The 24,092-nt window shown below is 45.9% G+C and overlaps 1 protein-coding gene across 2 annotated transcripts in view; it reads left to right on the top strand.

The window, feature by feature from the left end:
• Positions 1-24,092, top strand: part of LOC119442876 (uncharacterized) — a 209,041-nt gene that overhangs the window by 85,096 nt on the left and 99,853 nt on the right. For both annotated transcript variants that reach the window (XM_049662429.1, XM_037707921.2), the window contains exon 2: positions 17,733-18,148. In XM_049662429.1, coding sequence (XP_049518386.1) covers positions 17,733-18,148 — 416 coding nt within the window. The remainder of the gene's footprint in view (positions 1-17,732; positions 18,149-24,092) is intronic.

Raw genomic sequence — 24,092 nt, 5'->3', positions numbered from 1 at the left:
TGCTTGTTTTGGGAATGAATGAATTGAAGTGGGTGTTCGTGTGGCAACATGGCACGTCAACTTTGAACTGATGATCGTTTCTGGAAGAAATGTACAATGGTGGTGACAAAAGAGAGTCTCTTAAAGTAGGATTACAATGATAGATTTTATGAAATAGACATAGACGCGCGATTTTACGACGAAGTGACAGTTTAGGCAAATCGAGATTGTATTTCATTGAAGTGACACTTGCTGTACGAGAGTAGTTACATAAAGTAAAACGTGCTGCCCGGTTCTGAATCGCTTCTATGCTGAGATTAAGTGAGCTGACATGGGGATCCCAAATGGAAGATGCATATTCAAGCTTGGGCCTAACTAATGTTTTATAAAGCAAAAGCTTTTAGCTAGACTAAAATTACGTTTTATATAACCAAGAGTACGACCAGCATTACTTGTTATATGGTTCAAATGAGTTTGCCAGGAAAGGTTCTCAGAAATATAAATGCCAAGGTATTTGTAAGTGGAAACCTGAGTTAGGGGAACGCTATTAAGAGAATATGTACAAGATGTGTCGTGAGAAGTACGTCGAGTAACTCTCATTACCTTACATTTATTAGTATTCAGTCTCATTAACCAGGTCTCACACCATGCATCTACATTGCTGAGGCCCGATTGAAGCGTTAGATGGTCGGCAAGAGTTAATATTTCACGATAAATAACACAATCATCCACGAACAGTTTATGGAGGAACAAATCTTGTTAGGCAGGTCATTAATGTATACAAGGAAGAGCAAGGGTCCTAGTACTGACCCCTGCGGTACTCCAGATGTCACAGGACAAGAGGCAGAGTTATGGTCATTAACTGTAACGAATTTCGTGCGTTCTGACAAGAAACACTCTATTCATTTAAGTGCGTTAGGGTCTAAATTCAGCGCGCGTAGTTTAAATTGTAGCAATTTATGACATACCGAATCGAATGCTTTCGCAAAATCTATGAAGATGCAGTCTATGAAAGAAGAACGATCCACAGCGGAGAATAAGTCGTTAGTGAAAGACAACAGTTGTGTCTCGCAGGAATAGTTTTTCCTAAACCCGTGTTGCTGTGCAGTGAAGAAAGAGTTTGTTTCCAAGAATTCTACGAGGTGACAATAAATGGCATGCTCCCTGAGTTTGCAAGGTATACTTGTCAAAGAAATGGGTCTATAATTATCAATTATAGACCCATTTGACAGAGTGTGGGGCAATATTCTGTGGGGCAAAAAATGTTGCCCGACACAATAAATCGGTCACTCGAGTTTCTGATTTCGCAGACGACTCATCGCACTGAAAACTGGTAATCAATTGAGGAAACCTTATAAGTGCTTTGTCTCCAGCCATCCGGAGACAACGAATGTCAAAACGGCCTCATGACAGCGTACTTGAGCGCCGAATGGTAAAATTGTATTTAAAAGACGTCAGATATACCACAACATGTATAGGTTATGCATGAAGCAAAAGACCTTCGCAGATGCCGTCGAAATATTCTGCCGATAAGTAATCAAGCAATCCTAAGGTTAAGTCAGCCCCCTCACTTGCCCATTCAATACTTCGCAACAGGTTAAACTCGCTGTCTTCCCACTCTTCTATCTCTCTCTCTCTCGCACAACCAGTTTAGTTGAACAGACTACTAAGACAAAGTGGAAAGATAACAAAATTATTGCACTGATCCTATCATATCAAGGCTTGCATTGATTTCATACATTCTACTCATTAATAATGTCGCTGTTTCTCAGTTCAGTTTCCGTCAAAAACAAATCTATGCGTACATTTCCAGCAATTATTTTACGTTAGGTTCGTGCATTGAAGTGCTGACTATGGAACTTGGTAATCCTAACGCTTTTGCGCAAGCGATCGCCAGTAAATAGTGTGGAACGGAACCACGTCGCATGAAGCAAGTGACCTTGTTTTGCAACTGTTCGAACGCCTGCATCGCTTTCCGCCCGGTAAGCCTCCATGTATGCAACCTAACGCTCTTCGCATAAACAGATTTTTCGTTCTTCCTGCGAAACAAATCGAGTCTGACAGCATTTCAGGAAATGGCCATGTAGTGAAGCCTTTACCTGCCTTTCGCAAAACAGTGTAAAGCGCCATCCTGTTACCCAATATATTTCAAGCGACAACAATTTTCCACGTGGCCTAAAGTATAGCATGCTATGTGTAACTAGCGTGCGATACATTTAGCCACGTGGACCCGTTCTGCAGGGATAAGTATACAACAACCTAAGTTACGTCTTAGTGACCTGCTTCGGCCTGTTTGCAGCAGCGTGTCAGTTACAAGGTGGTGTATTTTAGGTAATTGACTTTTCGGAGGACTCCACATCAATCCAATTTCCCGCGCACGGTGTCACTGGCTCTCCGTTCATGCGACTGCTAAGCGAAAGTTTTTTCACGGCGAGTTTTATCCTCGAAATTGGCTCCTGAAGCGTGAGCGCTTCGGCTGAGCTGCGCAAGATGCCTTCTGCACCATTGCTCTTAACAGCACGCCAAATAAAAAAAAGGGAGGGGGGGGGGGGGGGGTCTATGATACAGCCTTTGAGTCACGAAGATGAGAAGAACATGGAAGCGGTGTCGTTGCAAGCGTGTCCTTATTTTGGCCAACAAAGAGGAGTGCACACCGAGAAAATGATTGACCTATTTCAGACTCTGCCGATATTACTTTGTACTGCACATAGGGCGCTAAAGTTGCTTCAGCGTTTGTCCCCCTATTTCTCGTTATTTTTCATAATTTCTTTATTTGTCGACTTCCATGTGGGGGCCTGCTTCGGCCTGCTTCGTAGCTACAGAATTTAGAGCTGAGTAAGCGGACCGTTTCCTTTTCGTGGGACGGAAATTGCCGAAATGATGTACATCGTTGAACGTTAGCAGAAGCAGTAGTAAATTGTCGCAATTTACGAAAAACATTCCGTGTGCTTCACTTGGGAAAGAGTATCACAGAATCAAGGAATGAGACACACAATGTCAAAGAATGAAAATCAAATATCTAAGCAAGCGTTGACGTCTACTGAGCAAATAGGCGAATCGCATATAGGTGGCGTGAGTGATGCGGCAGAGAACGGCAACAGCACGAAAAGCTATAAAACAAGGACATTTGAAAGCAATTCACAGTTTCGAGGCTGAGTTAGGCGCTGTAGACCACAAATGGAGCATGTATCATTATGGGCATATCAAAGATAAGGCATGGCCTAGCGAGCAAAGTTCTTACAGCACGAAACAGTAAATAATCTCCAATTGATTCACCATCCTTGTCTGTGAACCAAGCCTATTGAAACCCGTCCACCTCTCAGGCTATGCACCCTATGTGTCATGGACTTGTAATGACATTAGAAAAGTTATCATCTACATAAGGTGGAAACTGACTTATGTTCTTCATCCAGTGCGGCCTCATGACAGTAACAATTTTTCACCATCTGGGTGACCCTGAAAAAACACAAATTTGCGTTTATCCTATAGTGGGCGCTAACCTTTCTCCAGCAAGTCGTTTCGACAGACAGAGAATGAGAGACTTTTTAGCTAAGACTCCTGGTGCATAGATTGCTGTTGGGGACTTTACCGCCTTTCATTCGCTTTGCGGAGGCACCAAGGTAAGTTTCAAAGGAAGAAGCCTAGTTGAATTTGCCTGTGACCACGAACTTTGCTGTCTAAACAACAGCAGTCCCACCTTTCTGCGCGGCCGGACGTACAGCAGCTGTTTAGACTTAGGTTTTGTGTCGCGATGTCTCACTGGCAGCGTCCATCGAAGAAACCCACCGAAGCGACCGCTTTCATACCAAGCTGAAGGTAAAAGGCCTAGCCAAGTTGGCTTCATCATATCTACAACAAACAATAGATTGGTCCGTGTTTAATCACTCGTGGAAGACGCATGGCCACGAAGGCTTTTTTTCACACTAGAAATTCATATCGCGAGAGCCATGCAAGATTCCTTGCATTCATTTCGGACATTGGCTAAATACACGGAATTTTTGGCGGAAATACAACGCCTCCTTGCTATCCGCCGACCAGCGGAGCAAAGATACAGATGCATAAAATACGTTTCGACCTTGAGAGGGCAGGCGCATTCAAAAGAAAATTCAGAGTCGCATTGCCGTGCTGCATAATCAATGCTGGGAATCTTTTTGTGAATCTCTCGATTGGCGCACACCTCTGTTGGTTGTCTGGAGAACAATCCGTGTACTTCGAACAGCTCCTCAACAGCGCCGTTCATTTAAATTTCTAGCGCTCCATCAAGGACGCCGAGAAGTCGACATAACAATCTTCCTGCGCAAGCATCGCCGGCCTGACGTTCCAGCCTTCCAAACCTATCCCTATTGTCACCCCTGGCTACCTGTATCTGTGTATGGATGGTGATTTTTCCATTGAAAAACTGGAGGCCGCACGCGCGAGGTGCAGGCGTTCATCTTCACCAGAGCTCCACGGTACCACATACTGTGCGCTTGCAATCCTTGGCCAAGAGGCCAGAGATGCACTTAGCCTATACAACGCATCATGGCGTGATGGCTTGGTCCCTACCACATCGAAATCCAGTTGTCTTGTCCCCCTTCTCAAGCCTGGCAAATCTTTCTTGGAATTGTCATCGTTCAGTCTAACAGCACTGGCCAGCTGCGTCGGTAACTTAATAGAGATAATGATGTTGACACGGTTAGAATGGTAGTTGGAATTTTACAACGTGTATCCAGAAGTAATGGCTGACTTTCGACGCAAACGCTCGTCAATGAATAGCGTTTTTTGACCTTGTAACGTCTGTACAGCACAAGAAAAGCTGAAACAAATCACTGCGGACTTAGTCCTTGATGTTAAAGGTGCCTACAACAATGTAGTTCATCGTGCAATTCTGGGCGCCTTAGCAGCTGTTAGCATGGGTGGACACGCCTATCGCTGGATGCGTAGCTATTTGAATTAAATATCTGTATTTATTTCGACTGAAGATGAACCAACGCTATCTAGTTATATATATATATATACCTGTCGTGGTGTACCTCAAGTGCAGTACTTAGCCCTACACTGTTGAACCTGGTGCTCGTTGGTCTCGCTAAATTGTTGCCGCAAACAGTACGGCTCTCTTTATATGCGGATGACAATATGAATATGGGCTTCAGGAGTGACACATCTACAACTCCGCGCACGGCTTCAAAAGGCTTCAACGGCAGCGTCAACATATTTAAGAAGGCAAGGCCTGGAGTTTTCACCTGAGAAGTTGCACTTGTTGCTTTTACTCGCACAGTCATCGCCCCGTACGCATTGCTGATCAATGACCAAATTGTACCAAACAGACGATGGCACCGATCGCCGACAGAAACGTTTCTTGAAGCCCTCACGTCTCGTACATGACAAAGCATTTTGCCCCTATTGTGGACCTTCTGCCCTCTCTCGGCTGGAAGTCTTGGGGCGCTATATAGTAGCATCAATGTTGCAATTATATAACGCACCTGTTTTTAGGACTTCCTGTGGTACAGCTTACCAGTTCTAGGAAATACATGTACGACAAATAGTTAGCACACTTCCGAGTGTGCAAGCCCAAGCACTCCTAACGTGCCTTGATCTCCCAAAAAATACGTGATCGATCATGACAGAGGCCATTGCCAGAGATTTTGCAATTGCAGTCTACATTGCTACAGATGTCCTGAGGGCACACATCCGACAGTTGACTCGGATTCCCTCACACCACCTTGCTGGCCTGCCGGAAAAGAAGCCATACTCAACATTTGCCAAAAGTATTGCAAGACATCAGTACTACTTGCAAACACATTTCACGCCTGCTACAACAATGTCAGTACACTTGTGGTGTCTGCAACAGCCACAAGTACAATTGACGATCCCGGGCATCAAAAAGAAAGCTGGAGCGCCGTTGTCATTTTTAAAGCAAGAAACCTTGGAACACTTTACAATGTGCACATAATCAGGCAGATAGTTCGGTAAAACTCAACAGCTCTGCGGCTGCAGTCATCATCCCAGCAAAATCTGAAGAAATCAATTTAAAAACATCTTGTGGGACCACATCGGTGGGTGCGGAGCTTGCTGCACTCCGTGCTGCCCTTGATTTAATTAATCAGAAGTCACCGCAACAAATGAACAGTATTCTGTAATTCCAAGGCCGCCCTTCTGAGTGCATACAAAGGCCCAATGCGCCACGGACCCAATAAACAACTGTTCTAAGATATTCGACAAACATATCATCGCAGCCATGACAAGGAATATGACATAGCCTTCCAATGGCTTCCGCGATACTGCAACATCAGTAGGAATGACCACGCCGATGAAGTCGCTCTATCTGCGCATGAAAGCGGTCAATGTGTTCGGATTCTGCTTACGCCCACAGACGCTGCGGCTGGGCTGCGATTGATGTCGCGTCAAAGTACATTGCGTCCGCGGGACGCGAATGTTTCGTTTGCGCCATGCGCCATTTACGTTCGTTGTCTCCGGATATGCAAATACCTTTACCGCCTGAATTACCCCAACGGAACCATAAATGCGACTCCTACCATTTATGTGTAGGAGTCGCATTTACAAACTATTATGCCTTCCTTATTGGAATGGCCAAGAGCCCCACGTGCAACACATGCAACTGCGATGAGACGCCCACACGCATTATATGTGTCGTCTGCCCGCGCTGTAGCGCCGAGAGGCAAGTGATGTGCAGAGTACTGGACCAATTGGACAATCGTCCTCTATCAGGACAAAAAGCTCTAGGCCAGTGCTCCCAAAGAAACTCCGCACAGAAGGCTTTATTCGTGCTACTAAGGTTCATGGCTAAGGTTCACGTCCCTTATGATAGACTTTAGGAACGCTGACAGTTAAGCATCGCAATCTTCTGCCTTATTGATTAGTTGTTTATTCAATCACTGACAGTTCTGGCAAACATTTCAAAGCAAAGACAACGTCCGAGGATATGTTTAGTGATCTTGTACTTTCGTACTGATTACGTATCCCGTTCGGCGCATTGAAAGAGAGGTGATAAAGAAAAGGCAGGGAGGTTGCCCAAGCTTGCCCAGTTGATTAACCTGTGTTGGAGAAGAAGGAAATGGGACTGGAAGACGAGTGAAAGAGAGACTGTCGCGTATGCACGCACACACACGCAATAAAGCTTTTAACATACACTACGTCACAAAGCAGTTATATAGGCTGGCGCATCTCAAGAAGCGCAGCAGCGCTTTCGTGCCTTTTCGCATCGCGAAAGCCACGGCCACGGTGCCAGGACTTTCTATTCTGCAAAAGGACTGTAATCTAAGTTCCCTAATTGTCCCAAGGGCAAGCCACTAACATTCGTGTTATCGACAGTCGCACAAGAAGGGGGGGGGGGGGGGGGGGGGGTTATAGCTTCCTCTGTGCAACATGTGTTTTTTAACAGCGGAGCTGTTTAAGCCAGCCGTAAGTCCGTGACGCGTAAACAGAAAATGGGGGCTGATGCTGGCGGCAGTGCAAAAAGGGTCCAAGCGTAATGGCACGTACCCCTGTGCACTAGCGAAGCTGAGCCTATCTAAGTCTAGCTAAGCATGGTTGGGACTGCTTAAGCTTAGTCAGTCATCAATAGCCAATCGATAGCCAATCGATAACCAATCGATAATCAAAACTCAATAAATTCCGGAAAATTCCGGGGATGACTTGGTAATGCTTAGCCTAGACCAAAAGCCAGGACTAGCTAGGTGCCCGTCAGCTCCGCTCTCTCTTTAACATTACGCCTCCAGTGCAAGCTACGCTAATTTTTTATGCAACATTGGCACTGTCCGCAACTAATGAATATAGGAGTTCGTGATGTAAACGCATTTTCGTATAGACGACACTGCGAGGTTTCCTCACGTCTAGTAAAACCGGAGAAATCAGCGTATTAGTCATATGTGGAAGTTTGTCACCAGAACTAATGTTCATCGGAGCTGACGTGATCGAGGCATGTGCGCTCCCTCTGACCGCTAGGTGGCGAATTCGACGACGCGGAGGTCGAAGGAAAAGGATTCAGAAACACCTTTACTGAGTGGTGAGGAAGTTGTAGTTATTTACTGAACTTAATGGTTGAAAGAAGGGGTTGCTGGTTCGAGTTGACACGGGTTAGCATACGGGTTCCTCGATTACACTGAAGTGAATAGGCCACCTTCATTGATTAATCTTCAAGACAAGGCGAAGTGCGCGAAAGTTGATTACTGGCGCGTTCCAGCCGGTCGTCTTGTTTGTGCGAAAGATTAACTGCAAATAAGCTCGACCCATTTTACCACCCGCCGCGGTAGCTTAGTGGCTATGGCACTGTGCAGCTGATCGAGCTCCTGATGGCGGGTGCCATCTCAGCCGCGGCGGCCGCATTCCGAAGGGGGAGAAACGCGATAACGCGCGAACGCTTAGATTTAGGCGCATGCTAGGAAGCCTAGGTGGTGAAGATTATTCCGGAATCGCCCCCCCCCCCCTCGACAATACGGCGGGCCTCATAATCAGATGTTCAATTTGGCGCGTAACACTTGTCTGCTAAAAAACCGCGAAGCCGTAATGTGTAGTCGCGGCAATGCATGGCCAAGTGGGGTGAACAGACTGGCCCCCTGAGGGAATTGCGAGGCTCTCTTAGGTGTGCGTTGACGTACCGGCCGGTCGGCCTCTCATATACCTGACCACTCGTGAAGGGAACAGAGCAGACTACTCCTAACGCTTACGGATCAAATTTGAAGGCATGTTGTACAGAGCTAACCTCGCCTGCCTCTTATCCTTTCTCTCTGCACTTGTGAACTGCCCACATCTTGCCTGATTTATTTTCCGCTGAAAGCACCCCGTCACTGCTGTGTCCCCAAGTAGGCTTATATATACTACGTCGGCACACACACACACACACACACACACACACACACACACACACACACACACACACACACACACACACGCACACGCACACACACACGCACACGCACACGCACACGCACACGCACACGCACGCACGCACGCACACACGCAGACGCACACGCATATATATATATATATATATATATATATATATATATATATATATATATATAATGTGTGGGTACGCCGCGTGGCTGCAGAACGTGGGATTACTTTCGCAGAATCCCGTCATTCGACGGGATTCCGGCTCTGTTCCCGCTCTTTTTTTCCCGCTCTGTTCAACGCACGCTAAATAAGGAGGCATCAGGTGACAACATTGATAAAAGCTAATTGCAATAAACCTATAAGAAATAATGACACTGAATATCACGTTACGCATTTCCCCAAAGTTTTTGGGCAGGTCTTGATTTCTGGTGGTCACGAACAGCCACGGACACTGTACGTCATGTTACATATCTATAGCTAGGGGCAACGAGCGACTTTTAATACTGTTTTAATATCTGGTATGCAGTACGTTCTGTGCGAAAAATTTGATGCTACTGAAAATAAATTTCAGGTTAGAGTCTATGTAGAGTGCGTCGTGCGACTATAATGGACGACGTACGGGGCAACTGTTTAGAGAAGGTGAAAGATGGCTGCACTTCTTTAATTTTTAGGTGGCCGTTTTTGTTAATAACTTGTGTTATCAACTAAAGCAGCTGAGGGAATTGAGTCAGCGGATGCTGCCACCCGCGCGCTTTCTCATCGGGCTCCTTTCTTCTCTGACCTCGCCGATCAGGACTCCATCCCCAACCCAATCTACTCGTTTACAGAAATTATAGCCTACTGTCAATCCGGCCACGAACTCTACCCCTGCCCGTGTAGAGGCTTCAAAAAGGAGGAGGAGTGCCTCCTGCTATCCGCCTCTTCGCCAACACTATGCTGTGCCCGGCGGCTCTCAAACATTTCGATCCGACTGGAGCTTGCCCGCACTGTGCGGAGAAGCCCGCGGACGTCTGCCACATGGTGTGGGCTTGCCCATGTATTGATAGTAAGAAACAACACCACCAATATGTATTGATAGTAAGAAACAACACCACTGTTATGAAATGTATGAAAGCGTTCAGATGGCTTATCTGTGCTTAAAGATCAGACACAGGTAATCCACTCAATGCCAATTGGTATAGTTATACTCTCATCCTATTTTACTGTAGTCATACGCGTTCTTTGTTGCAGAGTTTGCTTCAGCTTTAGAAATAGGGCCCATATATGCGTGCATGAATGAGCAGTCCGCTCTAGAAAACCATAGTTTGCTTATTATTAGGTTACTGCACAGAAACTTAGCCTAAACAATAAGGGCGATGCTATGGGCAATGTTCTTAGCTTTCATTTAGAGGTTAGCTTTCATTTAGCTTTTGGCGTTTAGAGCTGCGGCCGGCATTACGATAAACGAATAATGGCGCCACGTGAATGAGAGAGCTTGCAGCTCATAGGGCCGTGGGCTCAAGGCCACGTTCTCGGAGCCTTCCGGCCAGCTGAGGCTCCCGTATGTCGACGCTGAAACGTTTCCTGGTCCACTTTTACGTCGCTCTTCATTCTGAACACAGAACGATCTCGCAAGGTCCAGCCGCCTAAGACCATACACTAACGCAGTAATGGTAAGACACTTAACGGTAAATTCCTGGAAGCATCGTTCTTTTTAGGAGGCTTCTGCAGCGGTATAATGAAACGATGCGAAGATCGTAAGGGCAATGTGCTGATATTTTGTTTTGTTTTTGTTTTAGCGTCGCAGTAGCCGCAATACACTGCGCGCAAGGCGTCCACGAGCCAAGGAGCCACAAATTCAGCGTCGTTCCTACACCTGTTTGGGTCTTTAGCGGGAACTGCCTTTGTCCGCTTGCAAGTGCACCTCATTCATTCATCCGGGCATTACAGGGATAGACGCGATCAAAGCATTCATTTGATAGCTCACGAGCTACCTTATTGGCACTAGCATTACGCACAACCCTTGAATATGCCTGTGACTGATAATGTGTTTCGTGAGCCGTACGTGCGCGGGCGGAGTACATACGTCGCATTCTAATCTGATGTTGTACACTACGCCCATTGTCATCGTAGTCTACATCAGTAAACAAAGTATTCATATTGTGCTAACATAGCGTAGATACGCGGTTCACAGTTGAAATAGTGTTGCAGGACACGCTTTATATATTAGACCAAGTGCACATAAGACGCAATTTGTGTTTTTTTCCCTACATTCCAGTGTTTTCCTTTATTATGTCTTTCTACTTGCCTAGGCAGCGATAAAGTCTTAAAAGAAGGCGGTGTACTCGGAGTCAACATCTCCGTTACTTATGAATGTTGCCGCGAAGTATGTATTGTGCACCGAGAGAAACGATTGACGAAACGAAAGAATAGAACATTTTGTTGCCTGAGTTGGTGCCCTCAAGGAAAATTGGCACTTAATGGGCAGTGATAATGGTAGGCATGATCAGTAGTCGTATAATCGAATAACACTGGTGAGTCGGTCCTCTCCAAATTGTACACGTGGAATCTTGTCTTCGAGAGCAGGTGGTGGAACTTGCGTTGTTTTGAGAATGTACGAATGTGTTCGTGGCGCGCGTACTATTCGATTATGATTGAGCCATCTCACTATCGAAGTGATAACCTTCCCGAATACAGGAGGCGCGTCTTGCGATAACATAACAGGGCCAATTCGAAGAAAGTGATCACATGCCAAAAGTAAAGCATCATCACGTGTCGAAGTATTTCTCTCGTGCTCAACCATTCCACCTCCATCGTTACTACCGCTATGTACTCTTATCTCACTGAAACTTCCTTACATGCGTCGCTGGGGTAATAGCTTCATGTTTCCGCGTTGAACAAGCGCGCGCTTTGAACAAATATGAAAAGAAAGATCCTGTCGTGCGTGCTTCGTTTCGTTTTCGTTCAAATTTCGCGCTTATTTAAACCTTCTGTACTTGTACGTTATTTTCGGGACTCGGCTTATTTCGAAACTTCAGACAGTTTATCCAAGAAAAGCCCTCATTAAACGACTCCTGAACCGGTGAACTACGCTCTAATCCAGCACATTCCTTTCCTTAACCTAGATATGCGGCTGTTTCTAGTATTCGCACACCGACTTCCCTGGTCCTCGACTAATTCAGTAAGGACTTGAGTTAATATACGGTTCAGGAAATCCTCGCAGGTCATTACCACCGTCTGCGAGGTAAAACTCTCTTCTTTCGTAAACTGGATCTCCTCTTGCAGCTTTTGTACCGAATTTGCCTTGAATAAACCAAAGAAAGAAAGAAAGAAAGAAAGAAAGAAAGAAAGAAAGAAAGAAAGAAAGAAAGAAAGAAAGAAAGAAAGAAAGAAAGAAGAAGCTCTGCTGTGGCAGGTCGGGTGAGGTGGGCAATCCTTGGAGCGCGAATTTTCCGCGAGTGCTCCAATTAGCTTAGACGCAACCTTGCCCGCTTCAAGCATCGTTGACTTCTGACTACCTTCACGCTCCATCATTATTTTTTTCTCCTTCTCCGGGCGACGAATGTAACAGAGCAAATGAAGATTAAAAAAATAATAATAAAAATAAAAGGCGAGCACTGCACAAGGAAACGGATCCATGGTGGCAACACAGCTCGCCGTTGCGTCGATCATTTTTCTCCCCTTGGAAGCGCTCGTCCGTGCGTGAGGTCGCTCGCTCTCGGTTTTTAGCGGCACGTATCAAGCTCACCCTCGCACATGCGTGAGGCGTGACCTATAACATTACACGTAGAAACCGCGATTTTATTTCTTTCTTTCTTCCAATTCCCACGACCTGCTGTGCAGCTGCCGACGTGGATTAGAGGTGGGAGCGAGTTGAGCACAAACCTGTAGCATTTCGCCACGGTTCTATGGCATTCCGTGCTGCACCATGTTGTATACCGTGGGCCTTGCTCGCCACTGGGATTTTCTCTCGCTGCGCTGTTCCGCTGAGGCCGGTAAAGGAATTCCAGAAGCCGCGTGAAATCACGGCCACTGCCGGTTGTGCGGTGCATGAAACTCCGTTTATCTGCTCTGACGTACGTGTATTCACTGTATGTATTGAGCGATAGCGTGTCTCGCTAAGCGCTTTTAATTAGCTACTGTATAAACGGTTGTCAAAACACTACTTCCCGATGAATACGCGGCGCAGACGATAGGGAAAGATGATTTTCCAGCTAAAAGAACCCCTGCTTTAAGCCACGCGAAAAATGAGAAACGCTGCCATTAGGGAACAACCTACAAAATGAAATTACTTTCCCTTGACACAGCAATTCTAGCAACGCGAAAAAATTTCCTTATTTCGACGATTCTTTTTTTTTTCTTTGTCCACCTTTTTTAACAAAGCAACGCAGTCCGCTTATCATCGATATTCAAACGACGTTAGCCGTGTGGCAAAGTATACGTAAAGCTTTGTGTCTATGACTTGTTTTCTTTTCATTAGGTTTGCAATTTTTAAGGCATATCTGTCAGGGGGAATTACGTTGCCGCAAGTGTGCCATGGCTCACTTTAGTTCGCCACTGAAACCATGTTCTATTTTCTTTTTCTTTTCTTTCTTTCTTTTCTTATGCACCATGTTACCATGCTTCACGCTCTGGTAGAGACGACTTCCGCGCTTTCATAATATTATATTCTCATTACGGCAACTCCAAAACACAAGTTGGCAGTAAAGAGCCAGCTAAGCCTAACTCGTCAGCCATGGTGCAGAAGCGTGATCAAAGCAGAAGAACGCGTTCAGCCGAAAATCGTAAAGCCGTCGCCCGTGATGTGGTGCCTACGCACTGTGTTTTCATCTAATTGGTAGAAACTCTGGGCATGAACAGGCCCTTTTAGTGGCAGCATGTTGAAAAGAGGCGCTGAATCGCCGACTTTAGCGAATATCAAACCAAACTGGAAATCAACTGGAAAATGGCCGAGGAACTTTGGGCCCAGCTGCGCGTTATGGAATTAGCGGCACGTTAGCCACCAAAACCCAATATTTCGGATTACCTTGAAAAAAAAATGTGTGGTAAAACAACACGGGTGTGTGCGCTCCATGTGTCGGGGAAGACAAAGAATAAAATGAGGCGGAAAGTGCACGTAACTCTGTTTTCAGCCACTTTGTTTTCAAAGAAGGCAGAACCATGGAACATAGACACAGCGACAAGGATGCGCAGAAAATTTTAAAGTTTATCAAAAGCGCCAAAAAAATTTATTTGTCAGCGAGACAGATGAGTAGGAGAGACTAGCGTATTGCAAGCTGTATTAAAGATACTTGATTAAAGAACGTTCCCAAAGCCTTAATTGGTCATTTGCTTTTCCTACTTCTCATAAATGGGAATGTAGCCGCAACGTGAACTGTACATAAAGCACAAGTTGCCTTCTTGAAGTTGCAGCCGTTCACATTAAACGGGGTATTCAAGACTCTCCGCGTTGGAGCAACATGTATCTCAAGTTTCTGTTTTATTTTATTCAAATTACGTTAAGTTGATTTTTCCCTGCGGCTCAACTGTATATGCAGTTTGTTTCGGACCGGAAACTAGGCAGGAGTTTATCCATCGTTCCCACTTTTATATACACACTTTTTGACAATGAACTAATAATAATAATAGTAATAATAATAATAATAATAATAATAATAATAATAATAATAATAATATAATAATAATAATAATAATAGCAAGTGATAGATTGATAGATTGATTGATTGAATATGTACTTTCATAATCCTAAGTGCAATAAACAAAATAGTTCTTGTGTTGTTTAGCTCCTACAGCTGGCGCTTGTGCGTTTTGAGCCACTGAGCTTGCGAATTTTGTACATCTCAAGACATGGCGCGGATGTCTGCTTTTCCCGCATTCATTATCTCGAACGTGTAAAAGAATGCGTATCAGCGCAATGAAAATCAATTTAAAAACTTCAGTTGTTCGATACCTTTATTTCGTGATCGTCATCGTTTGTCCTTCTCCGTTAAGATACATTAATAAACAATAGATATATGGATGGGCTGGTAATAAACAGAGCAGAAATACAACATTTGAAAACCTGTTGGAGAACCTCTAGGGCAGCTGGGATCCAACACCGCTTAACTTGCGCTGGCGAAGAGAGTTCCATTACCAACACTGTTGGCAAGTATTCTTTTTTTTTCTTTCAAGTTTCGCAATTAAACAACACTTCATTGTACCATCGTCTTGTACCATTCTTGTACCATCATTGTACCATTATTTTGTTTTTTGACGATGACCGTGTTTCACCGGCTAACCACTGTTACAATGTTATCGCTTGAGGTGAAAAATGCACCGCTTCTTGCCCTGTTGTCTCAGTGGCAATGAAAAAAAAAAGTTAATCCACTTGAACACTCACTGCGTAGCGCAGCACTTCGGCCGTGCCAGCGCGTCATCAGAAACTACAAAGTAGTTTCCACTTGGCTATCCGCGCATCCGAGACCCTGCATGCACACAGTTCGCGTGATGACGTTACCGCCAACTCACTCTCCACACTGCACGAGTCCGATGGAGACGCGCATTCACCGAGCGAGGCGGGCACCCAAATGCGCCCATCCGTGCCGCCGGGATTCACGTGACCACGTACTCCACCTCCGGCCCACCGGAAGTCGCCGTACGCCACTGCGCCTGAGGCAGGATGTCACGTAATGAATGACGGAGGACACGCACCAGGGACTAAAATATATTTAGCCGGACGCAAAACACATGAGCCGTAGATCAACACTCGGTTATGCTGCATGCGTTCTACAGTTGATAACTATACACGCGCTGTTCTCGGCCAGCATCCGGAAGAAGGCGACAGCTGACACAAAATGGCCGGGAACAGATGAGCGTGGGATCCTATACGCGGCCAAAGGATTTGGAACACGCCAGCCTGCAGTATTTTTGCCTGCCTTTATCTGCGAACGATAGAGAAAAGACAAGCGAGAAAGCTTGAAGTCGATTTAAAGCCTTGCAAGGATTTTGGTCACGTGAAATTTTGTGGCGATTTGCGGCGTGTGGTGTAAGAAATGGCAGAAAGGAATTATGCTTCGTTGTTTAGCTTTCCCGTGTAGATGCGCAGCATAGTAAAGGATAATAAAAAAGAATGAAAAAAGAAAACGGAGAGAGAGAGAGAGAGAGAGAGATACAACAGGTACACATGAAAGTCACCTTGTATTAACGAGCATTCTTAGGCAACGTGCACTCCCCCCCCCCCCCCCCCCCTCCCATTTTGTACTTTAGGATACAAGAATCCTAAGTGGAAGGTTTTGTTGCTCATTTGAAACGTTCGATCACTTATTAACGAAAAACTCGTGGGAATAAACAAGGGCCTAGTGCTACCAGCTACAGTAGCTGTGGCTCCGTTTTCCTCCGCTCCGTCACTTCGAATAGAGAAGGACTCACTCTTCAGTCCGCGGAAACCTTGGTTTGGCGGCTGTGCTGCTTCAGCATGTCACCTTTAGCACCTCCATTGTGAATAACATAAACCAAACGTCCCTTCCAAAATGTTGCCAACAAACACCTTCAGAATAAAAGGATTCACGACAACTCAATTTGCGGGATCGTGATATTGTACGATACTTAACAAAACTTCCAGGAGTGCTCATAGTATACCGATAATGCGCATTTTCCTTTCTTTCTTTCTTTTTTTTTTTGGTGGACTTGCCAGAAGGCATATCTACAAAAAAAAATGAAAACTGTGTCAGATGAATGCATGCCACCCTGTTTAATGTATACGCTTGACTTAGACGCAATCAGATGAACGCGATCTAAAGAATTCGTCGTCTGTACGTTTTACTTTATCACTGAGTATATCACGTTCAGCACCAAATACCGAGAGTAACACGCGGGCGTATCTGAGGTTTGTGTGCTTGTGCCACCACTGCGTAGGCCATAGTTATCACCCAGCGCCTATAGTAGCATCGCAGGCCATCAGTCAGGCAAGCATCTCCAGCCTTTCAGTAAAGTGACACTACAGAAAAAAAAAACTAATTATTCAGTGCATTAGACTATTACGTTTCTATGCAAGAGCAAGAAATCCACTCTCACCGTGAGAAGTGACTTCGTGTCGGTCAGAGTAGACGTAAACGCAATGGGCGGATGGCTACGCCGTCCTCAACTTCCCGCGCTATAGCTCGCCATGGCGACGGGAATTTCGACGACGTCTGCTCGGCTCTAGTTATTTTTTTATCGGTCAAGATAGACTGCAGCGTATTTTAAGTATGCCAGCGACTGAGGTTAGCAAGTTTCAATAAACATTACCGAGCCACATATACAAGAAGATACCTCGAAATCTGTGACATCACACTGACGTATACCGGCGCTTACATACCGGCGCGAAATTCAAGAAATATATCTTTGACCTTCACCCTTCTAGTAATCAACTTCTCACCGGCAAATTAATTCAATGAGGTTTTGAAAGAATACTGTATCAAATTAAGTGTTGGTGTTCAATGTATTTTTATAGTCAGCATCTTTCTCCACCGAATGTGGGAACGTGCGTCGTCGAATGTATGCGAGGACTTTCGGAAATGAAGTGAAATATTGGGCGAATGTTACTTCCACCATCACTGATTTCGTTCATTGAGGGAATAGTTTTTGTCTGTCTGTCCGCACGTCCATCCGTCCGTCTGTGTTCTTTTGTTTTGTTTTGTTTGTTTGTTGGTTTGTTTGTCTATTTGGTTATTTGTTTGTTCACTTATTTATTCGTTTGTTTGCTTGCTTGCTTGCTTTCTTGCTTGCTTGTTCGTTCGTTTGATTGTTTGCTTGCTTGTTTTTCTTTATTTTTTGTTCTCTTTCTTTCTTTCTTTCTTTCTTCCTTCCTTTCTTTCTTTCTTTCTTTCTTTATTTCTTTCTTTCTTTCTTTCTTTCTTTGTTGCCATTTCTTGTTCTTTCTGCGCGATTGCTTTCCTAACTGGAGCGTGCACTTCACGCAGGCGACGACGAGGTGCGGGTGTGGCTGACCGTCCCCAGCAGCGCGCTTCTCGAGCCGCTGATGAGCTCGTCGGCGGCGGCGCTCGGATGCCGCTCGTCCAAGAAGAAGACGGTGCACTTCGCGCTTCCCGGCCGCGTCATCCGCCCGCTGCAGTGGCGCGACGACGTCATCTGGGCGCGTGTCGAGCCCATCAAGGGGCGCCGGCACGCGACCTCGACCGTCGGAGGGCACCTGTTCCAGCCTCCCTCGTCGGAAACGTCGCCGACGACGGTGATCACCGCGGAATGCACCACCACTACCACCACCACCCACGTGCACCGACGCAGCGCCAGTAACTGTTCCTCCGTGGACTCGAATTACGCCAACACGTCCTCGCAGGAGGACAATCAGTCGTCGTCCAGCGGAGACTCCGTCCCAGTAAGCATTTACTTCTCGCGACTCATAACAGCCCTCCTGCAACGGGCGCATTAAGGAAAACAGAAAAAAAAAAGAAAGCTGAAGTAAACTTGAGCACGCATCGTTTTTTTTTTCTTCTTTTTTTGTTACCATCTCTGTGTCATTTTTTTCATGAGAACAGTGACATTTATTAACTTTTATTTCTTTCTTTGCGCCTAATCATTCGGCTGTTCCTTCCTCCTTATCGTCAAGAAGGTGCCTCGACAGTGCGTCGTGCTCTTCTCATGGGCTGACCTAGTTTTCATTTGACACCGACTTCATCTTTCATTGCTTTTTGCCGATGTAATTCTCGTCTCTCCCCACTGGGCTTTCAAGTCATCTCAGTCCTCTTTAACCTTGGCAACAGTGTTTAGTATAAATCCTAACGACCCCATGACACGAATATTTCAAAGTATACCTTGAGGGTATGAATTAAGCCTAATTAAGCTAAGTTTACAACATTTTGTAATTACTACTTTGCGTAGTAATCGACTTCCGCCCAATTAAGATGGCGGCATGAATTAGCCATGGCGAAGTAACGCCGCCAACACCATTAGAACTTTAAAAGAACAGCTGGTCGTCCTGAACGAATGCAAAGAGTAACCAATGCCGGGCTTTCTATACTGTGGGTGTGAAGTGAAGCAAACTCGTGACAGCAGCGCAGTACATGTGCGGAATACAATTTTGGCAAGACATTATTCGTGACCGTCAGCGTCAGAAATGAGATTGTTCGAGGTAATTCGGTATTGCGCTGACTGTATTTAGGCAAATTTACCATTGTATTCGTAGCTTCAGACAAAATATTGGAGTTGTGAAATAAAAGCAACTAAATCCTCAGACCTTGCGTATTTAGTAGATATGAGGAGAACCAAACCGGTCTTGTAGTATAAATGTACTCAAGATATGCGGCAAAAATACATTGCACCGGTTTCTCATTCACTTCCCTGCAATTACTCATTTGGAACTCATTTGTCAGAAAGAAAGAAAAAAAGAAAGCTATGTAGAACATTCGCGAAAGCGCATTTCTCAAAATGTGTTCTGTGCCGTGCGAATGTCATGCATGCTGCTAGACTCGCGCTACTAAGTGAATACGCTCCTTGAGTGCTAACTGGCTTCAATTGCGCAATTCTATATGTGACGTAAAAGGTTTCATTGCATCGTATTTAAGCTGAAATTGAAAAGCTATTTATCATTTCTAGGCTTATATAAATGCGTTGTGTGGCTACCCCATGCGCAACCTATCGGTAACCATGTTTCTTGAATCGATTATATATTTCGCGCAATTAAATTGTGGTGTTTCTTGTCCTGAGAGAGATAGAAAAAGCGGAAAGGAAGGAAGATTAAACATATGAGAATTTTCGGTTTACTACCCTGCGCTGGAGTGGGGTAAACTGCACATTGTGTTATGAAGGGCACTGTAGACAAGGGCTTCGCAATAATTTGACCATGTGGGGCTCTTTAAAAGGCTACTCAAAGCACGGTGCACGTTTGTTTCTTTATGTCACCTCCATCGAAATGCGGCCACCGCGAACTGGAATGAAACCCAGGCCCTTATGCTCTGCAGCATAATACCATAGTCACTGATACACCTTTCTGGAGATATATATACACTACGCGGAACTGCCTAATCGGACAGTGGTATATTTAAATAGCAACAACACAAATGCACTCCGCCGTATCGAAGGAATATGTAATATTTTCCTGTAGGCTTTCCCCTTATGAATAAGGGTTATGAAGCTTGAAAATTCAAAATGTTTATTTTGACTTTGTCTATGACCTATTTTTTCTGTTCAACCAGCCATCTGAAGACTATATGACTTTCTCTTTGCGAATAGATAACTTTTAAAAATGGCGCTGGATTTGGAAATGTCCAATAGAGGGCGCCACCTTTCTCACTATATTCTGTCTCTCTTCGAGGTAGTTAGTACCTGCCGTGGTGGCTTAGCAGTCATGGTGTTGCACTGCTCAGCACGTGGTCGGGGGTTCTAATCCCGGCCGCGGCGGCCGTATTTCGATGGAGCGAAATGCAAAAAACGCCCGTGTCCCGCGCATTTGGGGGCAGGTTAAAGAAATCCTGGTGATGAAAATTTATCAGAAGTCTCCCACTGCGGCATGCCTCATACTAAAATCGTGCTTTTGGCACGTAAAACCCCAGAATTAAATTCTTCGAGGCAGCGGTTCTGCAGACACTATAGCTGCAAACTGGGTGCACTGTTCGGAAGTCGTCTTGCGCCAGCGAACAGACCGCATCTGATGAAAACGTGTTAGAAAGCGCCGCAGTTGGCAGCATGTACGTTAAGGGGAAACAATATTTCACTATTTCACTGACTTTCATAAGTCCCCGGAACAAAGGAACTACCTAATAGGTAATTTGATACAGACAGTTATGTGCGTCATGTTTGATTGCGGATTCGGATGCTGAAGTATTTACAAACCTGTACCAATTGATAATACTACAGCCTCTTGTTGTTTGTTATGGGGTATTCCGCTGCTCACGTGTTTTGCGCATCTTTACAAAATGTGTCTGCAACATCCGAGTCCCTTAATTTTTTTCTGCACTTAAAGAAAGAGTTTGGTAACACTATAAACTTAAAAGAAATAGGAAGAAACCTGCAATTGTTTTCTCTTTCCATAGCGCTAGACACTAATAATCACACATTCCTAGAAAGAAAGGGAACCACGGGCCCTACCGCGTGGTTGCGCAAACATCACCAGTTAATTACGTGGTTGAACCCGTGTCGCCATCTTCCGATCTCCGTCGTCGCGGGCGAGAGACTGTACACATTGACGGGCTCAAGCCGTACTACGATCCACTGCACTCTCCCTAGGTCGCCAGGATGGCTACTCTTCCATACCGGGGGGTGATTGTGAGGAAGAAGATCGGCACGCTGAACAGCCCCGTTGCCATCGTGTGGCTCGTACCCAGTTCGCTCTCTGGCTACGCCCTACCTGCTGGTGCTGCGTTTCTCGCTGCCGCTCTACGACCCAAATAAACCCCCTTTACACAATGAATATACTAACTTTAAAAGAACCTATAAGTCTGCTGTCATAGTGCGAAGAACGACCATGGAAATGAGCGAAAAAGGCAATCATTCCACGATAATTCCTAAGGGAAAGTAGAGGAGGGGACTGAGTAGGGAAGTTGTTGTAACGAAAGCGCACAATAACAGAAACTTGGAGCGAACCAGAACTACCTGCAAGAACCGCACAAATGATAGAGCGCCACCACGAGAAAAGAAAGAAGAGTACACCAACTAAGGCCTTCCTAATAATGCCACCGTGATGGTCCACTGAGACAGTAGCTTGTGCAACACGGCACTCTCGCTGTCTTACGCGAGGCATTCCGACGTTAGGCTTGCTACGGTCTCGATGGACATCGCGCCTCGACTAATGTGTTAGGCCGCGGATTGTGCCATTTGCTTTATTTGGGATCCGTTCACTCAGCCGAAGAGACTCGGGCCTGCTGTCCTGAACCCGCCGGCATTCAGCGCCAATGGCTTCACTCTGCAGTATAGGTAGTTTGTTTCCTAGAGGAACGCAAAAGCTGTAGTTGCTGAGCAACTAAAAGAATCGCCAAGACAACCACACACACACGCACACAGACACACACACAACGCAGCGAAGTCCAGTCGACTCCGTTACTCAGTATGCCGCCCTGTTTTTAATTTTTACACCACATTGTGCTACTGCATCTGTCAGCCCCCTTTTTGATTTTGGGTCTCTGTATAGAAGAGTTTATATGTGGGTATTGTTAAGGTTCGGTTTGTATCGACGATCACACTCAGTTCTCTCTGCCTTTTCACTCGCAAAATTGGGGCGCAACTACGAGAATTGGAGCACCCATGCAAAGAAACCACCCACTCTGTCGTGAATAGTTCAGGAAAGAACGAGATAGAGTTAACCACTATAGGACAGGATGTCGATCAGCAAAGCGCCGGCAATGCTGAAGGAGTCTACCACATTGGAGGAGCTGCCATTCAAGGAAACTCTTGGGTGACTTCCGAAGGGAAGCGAGGCGTGCTTAGTAAGCAACGTTAGGTAATGGAGGGGTTGAGTGGCCTGCTTTGTACATAGCACATTCTCTGTGGGTGCTCTGCCTTCGAAGCCCGGAGACTTTCTCTGCGTGCTGGCCCAATGTCGTTATGCGATCTGCCATCTTCGGAGCCAAATGCACTAAAGCTCTGCCCTCTAGCGTCATCTATGCACAAAAGTAAAGGAGCGCTGCTACTTTTTTCTGAGTAAGACTGGATAGCGAAACAGCATCTAAATGCTTGCAATGGGAACACTCTCGTTTGTATGTGTGTGCGGTTCCGAGTGCATTCACGCCTTGTCATTTTTTGTTCTTATCCCCACTTTTCGCTTCCTTATAGTGTAGGGTAGCAAACAAGGATGTTGTTTGGCAAAAATGTGTTCGCATTTATGTAGTGCTTGTAGCTATTTTCTTTTTGCTTTATCTTTCTTTTTATAGCCACAGCAGAAAGAGAGAGAACGCAGCAATGTTTAGTCGAAAGCCAGAAGCGCTAACCACTGCGTTATAGAGCAGGTGGAGCATGCTGGGGCATGTCAATTGCGTGATAATGCAATGTGCACCGTCAGACCAGTAAAACACACACACACACACACACCACACGCACACACGCACACACACACACACACACACACACACACACACACACACACACACACACACACACACACGCACACACGCACACACGCACACACGCACACGCACACGCACACACACACACACACACACACACACACACACACACACACACACACACACACACACGTACGCACGCACGCGCGCACACACACACCGCCGCGGTGGCTCAGTTAGCTAAGGCGTTGAGCTGCTGAGCACGAGGTCGCGGCATCGAATCCCGGCCGCGGCAGCCGCATTTCGATGGAGGCGAAATGCAAAAACGCCCGTGCGCTTGCGTTGTAGTGCACGTTAAAGAACCCCAGGTGGTCAAAATTAATTCGGAGCCCTCCACTACGGCGTGCCACATAATCAGAACTGGTGTTGGCACGTAAAACCCCAGAAAGAAGAAGCAAACGCACGCACACACACGCACGCACGCACACTAACCAAAAACAACCGCACGCACATACACACGGGCACACATACACGCACAAATGTTGCAATTCCTTCCCCCGTATTATGCAGGCGCGATGGGCTCCCAAGTGCTGCATTGACAAATAATTGTGACTTCGCAATGCCCGAAGACAGCCAGCCATTCACTCGCAGAAAGAATTGTCGGTAATATCTAACGTGAAACGGCGCTGCGCTTTAGGCGACACATTTTTTTTTCTTGCTTCCTGCCCGAACGACCTGAATGTTTCACAGTCCATTCGCTCCGGCGATTGCGTGCGCTGTCATCCCTTCAGGCTCACCACGCGCCGAGCCTGTCGTTTGCAGCTCGGAAACTCGTTGCGCTTCTGGGAGCACTGACTAAGAAGCCCGAACCCTTTGCCCAGTTTCGCGGGTGCCGCCTTTTCACAATATTTGTCTCCTGCTCCGTCGTCGCTTAAAACCCTGTTTTTATTTCCCATCAGCTCGTTCTTCAGAGCACAATTTCATCTGGGAAAGAATGCGATGAGAGCTGAGAACAGTCGCAAGAAAACATTTGCGGGCAGCGGCGACGTACTTTATCGGCCCCCAGCAGCCGCTGAGCAAGCGAAAGAGGAAAGCGCACACGGCTTGCCACATACATTCCGCGAAGGTCCTATAGCGGATTGTCTTATTATTCTTACTATGCGCGATTAGTTCGGCGAATTCCTCTCGCTATGGGATGCCCTCTCGGCGAACGCCGCCTTTTTAAAGCTTGGAATGAAGGATAAAGGCGTGTCCAACGTGAATTAATCCGCTTCTTAGCACCTCCTACACCACGGAAATATTAAAAGACACGTTTTAGTATTGAGT

Source organism: Dermacentor silvarum, chromosome 2 (genome assembly GCF_013339745.2).
Source record: "Dermacentor silvarum isolate Dsil-2018 chromosome 2, BIME_Dsil_1.4, whole genome shotgun sequence".
NCBI lineage: Eukaryota > Metazoa > Arthropoda > Arachnida > Ixodida > Ixodidae > Dermacentor > Dermacentor silvarum.
The sequence above is the reverse complement of the archived record's forward strand: the minus strand, read 5'-3'. Positions and strand labels throughout refer to the sequence as shown.